Source organism: Asparagus officinalis, chromosome 5, assembly GCF_001876935.1.
Source record: "Asparagus officinalis chromosome 5, Aspof.V1, whole genome shotgun sequence".
NCBI lineage: Eukaryota > Viridiplantae > Streptophyta > Magnoliopsida > Asparagales > Asparagaceae > Asparagus > Asparagus officinalis.
This window is the reverse complement of record NC_033798.1, coordinates 32,001,697-32,012,138: the sequence shown is the minus strand read 5'-3', so window position 1 is coordinate 32,012,138 and position 10,442 is coordinate 32,001,697. Positions and strand designations below refer to the sequence as shown.

The window sequence follows — 10,442 nt, the reverse complement described above, 5'->3', positions numbered from 1 at the left end:
GGACGGACTGCAGAGGTTGGGTGGATGAGAAGAGAGAAGGGAGGAGCACAAAGAAGGGGTGGGAGTAGTAAGGGTGGGTGAGGAGAGAGAAGGGAGAAGGGAGGAGGGTATTTTCAATAGTCAAGATAAAATTTGAATAGAAATTGCCCTGAAGTGGTTGATTGAAGCTAAACCCAATTATAAGTTGACTGCTTTCTAAATAAAAAACTATTGACAGTGGTCCTTAACGATTTGGCCTATTAAGAACTTCAAAGCTTTAGATATCTATGGAAACAACAAATCTACATATGTAAGACACGAAGGAACCTCCTTAAAGCAGACACATATTCGGAATTTGAACTTCCACCAGCAACAGAAAAAAAATGTCTTCCATCAACCACCCATTTCTTATGTGTCACATTACTTTGTTGATAAAATATTAAGAATGCCCTTTTGATAATTTATGTAAAGTTAAAATTATGAAGAAAAGAATTTACTAATTAATGGTACATTAGTAGCTAGTTTCCTGGAACAGTTAACAGTCTACAGTAAGTTTTAGTAATTAAGCCTAACAAACAGCTAAAACACTAGATTCTTATCTTGCCATTATTGCCTTAGATCCATAGAATTTATCTAAAAACACAATTCATGATAGTTATACAGGACAAAGCAAATTCACAGTGTTTCTGTGAATAAGATTATAAGTATTATGACTTTCCTTGCACTTTAGAAACCATGAATAAACAACATAATAGTTTGAAAAGAATTTGATATATTTACATAATCAAAGGATAGAACTTTGAGTTTACCTTAAATAATAGGGAAAAGATTCAAAGGAAACTTCTAAATCACTAGCATTAAGAATCCCTTTCTTCAAGTTGTCCTTAAAAGCTTGACACTTCGCGGAAGGCAGAATTGATGTAGAAGCAATTTCCTTGAGAGCGTCTCTGGGATCTTCAAACAGTTTATAGACACTCCTACTCAAATCCAATTCAGGAGCGGATGACCCTACCCATAAGCAGTGACAGTAAGGTTAATGATTAATGTTGCTAGATAAGAACCAAGATTGAAAGTATTAAAGTAAAAGAATTAGTCTACAGCAGAATCAGAAATAAAACAAGAGCAGGATATCATCATAAACGAAAAGCAGTTTGTCATGATACATTTAACATTTCTTAATGTCACGACTGTGGTTCTGAACAAGTAAGCTTTTCAAATCCCTGCTGATAATTCTCACCGTTGGGTGGCTGAGGTGTAAGAAGTGGCACGTCTTTGCTAAGATTTGAAAAGGACGCCAATAATGATGCTTCATCATCAGCTGATTGGTCCCCCGATCCAGTGTCAGAAGTAATTTCTTTAGCAGATTCATCCTCTGCTTCTGCAATGCTATGGCAAGAAGGCAAAACATGGGCAGTTGTATTGGCAAGTTGTTGAAAAATCTGTGAATATATTAAGGAAACATCTTCCACAAAAGAGGAACAATGTGAAAAAATTGATGCAATTTAGCAACTTCCAGAAGGATACATAAGCATGCTTCCCTGATGAACTAAAAACAACCTCATCCCCCGCTGTGAGATTGATATGGGAATTTCTCTCCATGATCTTTCCATTAACTTGTACCACTCCTTTTCCCAAAATTTCAAGTGAAGCAGTTGATGTGCCAGCTTGCTAAGAAAAATACAGCAAGAGGACAAATTTAATGAACAAAATACATGTATAATGACAATAAGTAGCACTTCAACTTGAAACAAAATGATCAGTAAGTGTACCTCTTCAAGCTTCAGTTTGCAAAGAATTGTGCTGATAGTCGGATCCTTAAGTCGCAAATCGCAGTTTCGGCTACAACCAACAGTGAATTGTGGACCGCGTATAGGAAGATGGGGATTCTATACAGAATAGGTTTAGAGAATCAATATGCAAATAGAAAATTCTACAGTCTGCGGTCATTGAAGGAAAGAGAGGGGAAAAGCACATCTTGTTTTAAAATATGTAAACCATGAGGAACCTAGAATCTTCTTCTAATTACGTTCAGATCGTGGCATGTCTAAGGCAGACACTTTCCACATATATAAAATGACCATATTTAAGGAGAAATCAAGCAGACATAGAAAAAATTTACCTTATCTACATAGGCAAACAGTGAAAGATACTGTGTTGAAATTGAAGATACTTCTACTGTACTTTTATTTAGCATTGTCCCATTCCTAGAGAAACTGAGAAAATCTATAATTATTCTAATCTTCTAAACTGGTGCCAAACCCAAGAAGGTACCACTACACAAGAGCCATTAAACATAGAAGACCAGTAAGTAGGAGGTGGAAACTGCCTCACTGATCACGCAATAGATACGTTCACAAAGGAGAAATTCTCTAGAATTTCACCACAAAAAGTGTAGCTGAAGATGAATATGCTAATTTGATTACAAAAAAAGAAATGCATTCACAAGCATATCACCAATTTCAATATCACCTTCATATGAACTTTATCCATCCAAATGCAAGGGTAAAGAGGGAACTCTAAACAGACAGACAACATAGCAAGATTAATCCAATTTTGTGATAGGATGTCAAGCTACAACCAACCACAGTTGGCAATAAAAAAAAACAAATCCTGGCAAAGAAGCCACAACTAACGAAGGATCACATTGAATCAGGTAGGGGAATCTACCTTCGTTTGATTTCTTCCTAAAAACTCCTACCTAGGAGTATAGGAGTTTAGAAGAGAAACGATGGTAGATCAAAAAAGGTAACTCATTAATAAAAAGTCCAAGGAATAAAGCCAAGGACCATCAGTACATTTGTATTGATGTTGATTCTAACTTCAACTTGCAGTTTGCTCCTTAACTATGTGCATGGTTACAAGTATGAGACAGCACATTTGCAAAATGTAGGGTACGGTGATACTGCTACTTAGACACGCACGCATGCTTATGCCGCGTACATCGCCCCCCCCCCCACACACACCAAAAAAAAAACCCAATACACACACAAGGCACACCCATATTGATAAGGCACACCCATATTTATACACACAAACACAAAAAAACATGGCACACACATATATGCATACACAAACACAACACACACAACGCTCACCCATATTTACACACACACACACAAAACAACAGTGTTTGTACGCGCGCGCAATGTGTGCATCATACTCTCTTTAAAAGAGTGAATTCAAGTAAATCTTTCCATGGTCAATACTACACTTAACCCTTTTGGAAATTAATTTGCTATTTTATCCTAATTAACCAAACATTAAGATAAATAAATTAGACAATCCAAATTTAATTAGGAGTTGGTTTTTATCTTTCAATTTAATAAATTTGATTAAATTGTTTTATAAAAGTTATCTATAGAGTTTGATTACCTTGTCTCTGTAGTTTGTTCTCTAAACTTATTATTACTAGAGCACCAAAATTCCTTATCATTGTTCGCCAAAATAATAGCTTTTTAGTTAGGAACAATATTGGGAAAAAAAATCTTTCAGGTGTTATAAGTTATAACCAGTTTTAGCACGTAACGTGGCCAAAATGCTATGTAACACAGGCATAAAATGCAGACTGCACTTAACAGTCGATTTAACACAAAAAAAAACGCGTTTTTTGTGCATTATAGTCATGCATTATATAACCCACGTTATGTTGGGTTAAATAGTCTTTGTGTTTTGGACGCGTGGCCAAATCACAACCATCCAAAATATAATCTCAGTGACCCTAAACCCAAAACAATAACCAGCCAAGCCCATTATCATGATAACCCAAGCGCCTATTCATGCAACTGCGCTCTTCCTCCTCTTCACAGCCGCAATTGTGCCTGTCTTCTCTGGCTCTCCATCGAACCCCATCTTTTGCCGCCGCCACCTCCTAATTCATCCCCGGCTTTCATGTCCATCTTCCACCGCCGCCGCCTCCTGGTTCTCCATCTGAGCTCACTCTCTTCAACCAACCCTACTCTCCTCTTCCACCTGCCGAATGGTCCTCCCCTCTCCCCTTCACGTCTCCAGCCCATCTCCTTTCACGTCCACAGCGAGGATCAGCTACAATTGTGACTCCCGAATCCCGACTACAATTTTGTTAAGACTTGTTTGATTGCTTTAAGCTAAACGTATTTGATCATTTGATGATGCTTTTTGGAATGGTTATTAGTCATGTATGACTAACTCTTGTTAAGAAATTGTGATATTATATTCTACATTTGACAATTATGATGTTATGTTTGAAAATTTTGATGATTTTAATAATTAAAGTCATTATAAATTGTTTGTATTTATAAAATATTTAAATAACTAATAATTAATATAACCTACATTATGCGTTATGCTTTTCTGTTTTTTTTAATAACCCTTAACGAGAGGTATGCATTACGTTATACGTTATCGTTATTTTCAACGTTGATTTGGACCTATTCTAAATAATAGTTTAAATGCACACGCCTCACTCAACAAGTCGTTTTAAATATTTAAAGTTTAATATTATCATGATAATCAATAGTAATAATTAATAAATTAAATAATTCATCTTCGTGTATTTGTTTCTTTTCACAGTGAAATCTTCGTGGCAATTATTAATACTCTATTTGATTTAGAGCACCAAAAGTCCATACTGTTACAAAACGAAGATTAAGCCAGTCAAGTGTGAGCCCATGTTAGTGGTCGATTAGTGGGTCAACTTGTCGGAACCATGAGTACTATTCAACTAATTACTTTATCTTTGTATTCTCTAAATTTTCCACCGCTACTTGATACAAGAGTACAGGACTCAACCATTAGGTTAGCAAACTCGGACATAAATAAAGCTTCACTCCGTTTTCTCATAGAAATTTTCTTAGAATTTGCAATGATTCAGTAATTGTTCACTCCCAAATGTCCAGTCTTGATCTCTTTCTGTGTTCAATCTTTTTCTATTCAATTATTACTTATATTTATGTTGTAGGGATGTGGTGACTACTTTGAAATAACTTGTTTTTCATCTTTTAATTTTGTCCTATGTAAACCATGGGCATTATATAATCAGCATTTGGAAAGAAACTTAGTTTTGGTTACTGAGTGTGGTTACTTAACATATATGGAAGGAAGAAGTGGCGATCTTTTAACATCTAACAATATCCAAGCGGATTAAAATAGACTATTTTTGAAATTCAATTAACTGTAAAAAGAAAACAAAGCACAACCCAAATTACATTGATATTAATATTTAAAAGCCACTAAATTATTAGGTATTAGAAAGATAACCTATACTAACTTATAGCATATTAGTAACTTTTAAATAAGTTATATCCAATTTGTAGATATACAGATATCTTCAAGAACATTCTTATAGTTAAAGATAACTAAAATATCATAATTTAGTTATACGCCCTCTGAAATACTTTTTTTCTTTTAAGTTACACTATAGAATAAAATATTTGTTCCTGGTTTTTATATCCAGGTTACACAATTGGCCCTTAAACACCGTCAAGACAAGAATAAGCAATAGCGTAATTTTTCTAGAAGGTCCCTTATTCTCTTTTTTCTCATAATTTTTTCTGGAAGGTACTTTTTATTCTAGTGATGTTGCTAATTAATTTGGGTTAATGAGTTTGGTTACTTATGATTTCTATTGGACCCTAAATTTCCAATAGAAATCCCAAGTTAGTTTGTGAAAGCATTGGTCTGGATCAGTCAAATATCTGAATTGTTGGAATGTAGCTCAAAGACAAAAGGAATCTTTCTTTTCATCATTAAGTAGGGATTTAGAAGAATTGATTGCAATATATTATATGGTAATCATAACGTATATATTAAAAACATAAACCTGAAATAAAAAATCAAAATATTTGACCACGTGCAATGCATGTGCATCCCACCTTGCATGCTTGCATACATACATATATACTTCTATTCATAATTTACATGAGATCAATAATGTTTTCCCATTCATATGGTATGAGAATTAAACTTCATAGAATATTTTTATGTTTCTTTTATTATGTAACTTATAAATTGGAAAATGCCTTGTGTTTAACTAGATACCCAAATGTAAACAACCCCTTAATATCATAGTTTTGAATTGTGTATGGCCTGTCAACTTCTGTCAAACGAGTTTGAGGAAGTGGATGTGAAGCATAGAATATACATTCAAGAGGTCTATAATGGGTGTTTAAATTAAAATATGTTATCATTGAGTACATTTCTGAGTAAATGTATACATATATTCAAAAAGTATCCAAGAATGTCCAAGAAGTGTGGTGTCTTGTATGTGTCGGGTACAAGTGTGGCTTCACTATAGGAGTACTCATGCAACATACCTCCTGGAACTTTTATCCGAATGATCTCATGAATAATATAAGGAACAAGTTCATAAATTCATATTTAAATAAATGGAAATCTCACTAAGAACAAGAGATATTGTTATATAATTAGATTTTACTTGAAATTTGCTCAACACCTACATTAAGGACAACAATGGCATGGTAAATATAAATAAATATAATAAAAGGTGAATTGGTCACTTCATGGTACATGTCAATAGGACGACAAGGAGACGTGCATATAACTGTACCAAAAAAAAAGAGTGCAAAGTTGAAAAAACATATAAATTTTTTTCTTTGATGTTCCTCAAACAAAAGGGGATAACATGTTCACATTTTCACGTTCTCGTGCTATGTAGTACATATAGTTCTTTTCGCAACATATTAACAAAAATACGTAAACCACACAAAAATTGCAATTCATGAATTTCTATTAACCATCCTAACAGCTCACAACATGATGAACCCTTGTCAAGCTACTGCTGCTACTCCTGCTACTCCAGTACCAAGAACTCATATATTGTGTATTCTTCACACTGTGCAAGGCAATTTTCGACTTACTATCAATCATGTGAACATGACCACAGCGGATACCTGCATGTGGCCATGATTAGGAAGGCAAAGGTACCACAGTGACAGTGTTTGGATCATCCTAGTGGAAAAAATATGCTAAATGGCCATTCTCGTTCATACTACAGCAATTCTCATGGGATTTTTCTTGTTCATACTTCATAGAAAACAACACTTTATGAACATAAAAAGGTTGACAGCCCCATGAACATTGTGTGATAAAAAGCAGTATAGCAACTTGATCAACTGGATCTAAGAACCCTCATACACAAGTGTGTCTCCTCAGACTACCACAGTACCACCTCGCCATGACATCCAAAGCTTCTTGCCAAGACCTAAGAATAAAGATTTTACTTCTTTTCTTTTCATTTTTTGGGCAAATCCTTGCCACAAATGTGACCTAGAAGCACCGAAAAGCAAAACACCATATTACTTATTTATATGCTCAATGGGAAAGGGTCTACGATGTTTTGTCAATCTCTTACTTTGAGAGACTTTCTTAAAACTTGCAATTTATGTGTATCAGTTAGTGTATGCGAAAGATGAAGGAAGATGAAAAGTGGAAAGGGATGAAAATAATAAAGGATAAAAACTAACTACCAGACCACTCAAATTTTGGACATCCTTAGCACCGTGCAAGAGTATTTTCGACTCATTATGAATAATTTGATTACAATGTGAATGGTTGTTTGTGCTAATGATTGGTACCTAAAGGTTTAATTAAAACAAAAAGTTCAAGAGTTTAGAAGGGTTTTCCATGTACTGAATTAGCATGTAGAATCATAAACAATAAGAATGCTTGAGACTACACAAAATAGTTCAATTAAGTGGCGGAACCCTTGTCAAATGGATGTGTATTTTGTCTTCCTTTTGACTTTATTTCCTAGAATCAACTGCCTATTTCCAATTAACCATGCCAGAGACTTTCTCTCTCTCTCTCTCCTGAAGCTTCTGGTTTTACCTCGATTGTTCAATGCCCCAGAACTTATGTTAGGCATATGAACAGTCCTATTGCTAGGAGAGAATCAAAATATTCTCCCTTTCTTTTTCGAGGAGGACCAAACTAGTATCTTTCTTTATTTTAAGCAAAAGGCCCTAAAGAAAAGGGGAGAGGCTAAACAAACACCAGAATAATAGTTCTAAGTAAGTTGAGTCAACATAACACTGATCAAGGGATTGCATTTCATATAATTACGAAGCTCACACAAAAAATTTCAAACTCTTTCAGATACTTTGTGCCAAAAATCTAACCTCAGAAGACTGCGAAAGAAGCTTGCCCCATGGAATCCCCATATCAGGCTGTGCCTTTGCCGAACGCTTCTGCTTCCGTCGATTTAGCGGCAAAATCAACTGATTTATATACTGATCTGCGTCGCACAGAACAAAAATCATCAAGAAAAATCCAAGAAAATATAAATCTCTCCACCAAGATCAGACCTTGAGCAGAAGACTCCGGCAGCTCCCCGGCTTCCTCCTTATCTGCGGGACCAACATCGCCGGCATCTTTCGGAGGATCGACCGTCGCCGCATCGGCCGCAAGATTTCGCGGCTCTGCCGGAACTAGAATCTCCTTCTTCTGATCCCATTCCTCCTTCGATACCGCCGCAGCCGCCGCCTGAAGAAACCAAATCAACAAGATTTTCAAACCAAACCCTAAAATTGACCGATACCCAGATGCAAGAATCTATCAAAGATGCCGAAAACGGGGTAAAGGTCGGACCTTGGAGCGCTTCGAGGTCCTGGGAGAAGAAGGAGGAGTAGATGAAGAAAGCCTCTTGTTATTAGAAGCAGAAACTGAACTCCGCCTCGTTTCCACCATGGCTTCAACCTTCTTCTTCGCTAAAGACAAACGAATAAAAAAAATCTCCCCTTCTTCCCCCCTTATTTCTGTTCAATCTGAGATTTTTTTTCTGGGGGAGAAAAAGGAAGAAAAAGAGAGAGGAAAACGAGAGCAGAGGGAGGATCACTAAATAGGCGTGCTGATGGGTTTTTTTTTAATTGGTGTTAATTATGGGAACTATGGAATATAATAAAGGGGAAATAATAAGGGATAAATAATGTGAATATGTTATAAAATATGTAGGGTGGAAGGGGTTGTTCTTGTACCCACTTGGGGGTTTGGGTCGGTTTAGCTTGGGGAGCAGGGGAAGTTTGTTGGGGGCGTTTAATTGTAATTAAAATTAAAAATTTGTTCACTGCCGTGTTGGTATATGCACACCCGATTTGATTAGTTCTATTCCAAAAATAATAAGAATAATACGAGGGTTTTCCGTATTAGTCTTTTACATCCTTTGAATGTTTTGAATTTACTCTTTAAACCATTCAAACGGCCATTCGGTCTCTCGATTCCGATGTGTCGCGCTGCTGCTCTTGATTAGAGGAATCACTTTAATACAAACCTGTAAGAATGCAGAGGTCGAATGACAATTTCGATGGTTTGAGTAACTAATTTTGTAACAATTCACCACTAGTTATATATATATTAAATGATAGGGTTTTTAGCCCTATTTTTACTTCAAAAAAAATTGAAACAATTCAAGAATCTAAGGAACCTGGCAACGGATTCAATGATTTGAGGGCCTAGTTTCAAATAAAATGATTGTCAAGGACCCAAGGCTAAAATACGCTAAGGAATAAAAGCAGGAGGACGCTTAAGGGTGCACGTACAGAAATGGAGGGTAATTATAGCAGTATTTAATTGGGATCAAAGAAAAATCCGCCGGGTAGGAGACCCAACCGCCTCCTCGAAAACCGTTTTCTCGTGGATTTCTCCGATCTGTTGCGTTCCAGCGGCTAAAAAATTACGTATCGGGTATGCTGTGCTGTTACTGTAGCAGCAGGAGTTCAAAATCTGGTTTAGGGTCTGATATTATTACTAGGAGGGGTGATACGATTCGGGTTTGGCACTTATCATATCCGTATCCGTTTTTTATAAACGGATACGGATTATTTTTGGTAAAAAAACTTTAATCATATCCGCACTCATCAGAAACGGATATGGTTCGGATATTAGAGAATCAAATCGGATACGATCACGGATATGAAACGGATATTTGACAAACGGATATGAATCGGTTTTTGTACAAATGAGTTCAGCTGATATCAACATCAAATGATAAAAATATAATAAAATAATTGCATATATATAATATCATCAATTGTACTTAGAAATGCAATAAAGTATTTAAGCAGTTGATATAACCAACAAAGCAAAGCATCAAAAGAGCAACCTAGATATGTAATATCATCATTTCAAAACAACTAGATTCACATATAATCAGAATTACTTCAAACAAACACCAAACATAAACAAATAAAGCTACATAATTAGTTCTATAGAGTTTCAATCTAACACATCAAGACAATATTTAACTAGAATATGACACTTATAATCACAAATTGACAAAGCAAATGTACGTAAAACTAGAGTTTCGATTCAACCTTATAGAATAGAAAGGATGATGGATCAGCGAGGATGGGCGGTGGCGAACTAGGCGTGCTGGTCCTGCTCGTGGAGGAGCGCATCGGAGAGGGGGCAGGGGAGGAGGGAGAAGACGGCGGGGGAGGTCGAGCGACGAGGGGTCTGATAACAGATCTGAA

The 10,442-nt window shown here is 36.0% G+C and overlaps 1 protein-coding gene across 2 annotated transcripts in view; it reads right to left on the bottom strand.

The window, feature by feature from the left end:
• Nucleotides 1–8,833, bottom strand: part of LOC109842675 — a 37,739-nt gene extending 28,906 nt beyond the window's left edge. For both annotated transcript variants that reach the window (XM_020411521.1, XM_020411522.1), the window contains exons 1-7: nucleotides 8,563–8,833; nucleotides 8,280–8,457; nucleotides 8,094–8,209; nucleotides 1,749–1,865; nucleotides 1,504–1,647; nucleotides 1,217–1,418; nucleotides 789–987 (exon numbers count right to left, since the gene is read on the bottom strand). In XM_020411521.1, the coding sequence (XP_020267110.1) occupies nucleotides 789–987; nucleotides 1,217–1,418; nucleotides 1,504–1,647; nucleotides 1,749–1,865; nucleotides 8,094–8,209; nucleotides 8,280–8,457; nucleotides 8,563–8,661 (1,055 nt within the window). In that variant the 5' untranslated portion in view covers nucleotides 8,662–8,833. The remainder of the gene's footprint in view (nucleotides 1–788; nucleotides 988–1,216; nucleotides 1,419–1,503; nucleotides 1,648–1,748; nucleotides 1,866–8,093; nucleotides 8,210–8,279; nucleotides 8,458–8,562) is intronic.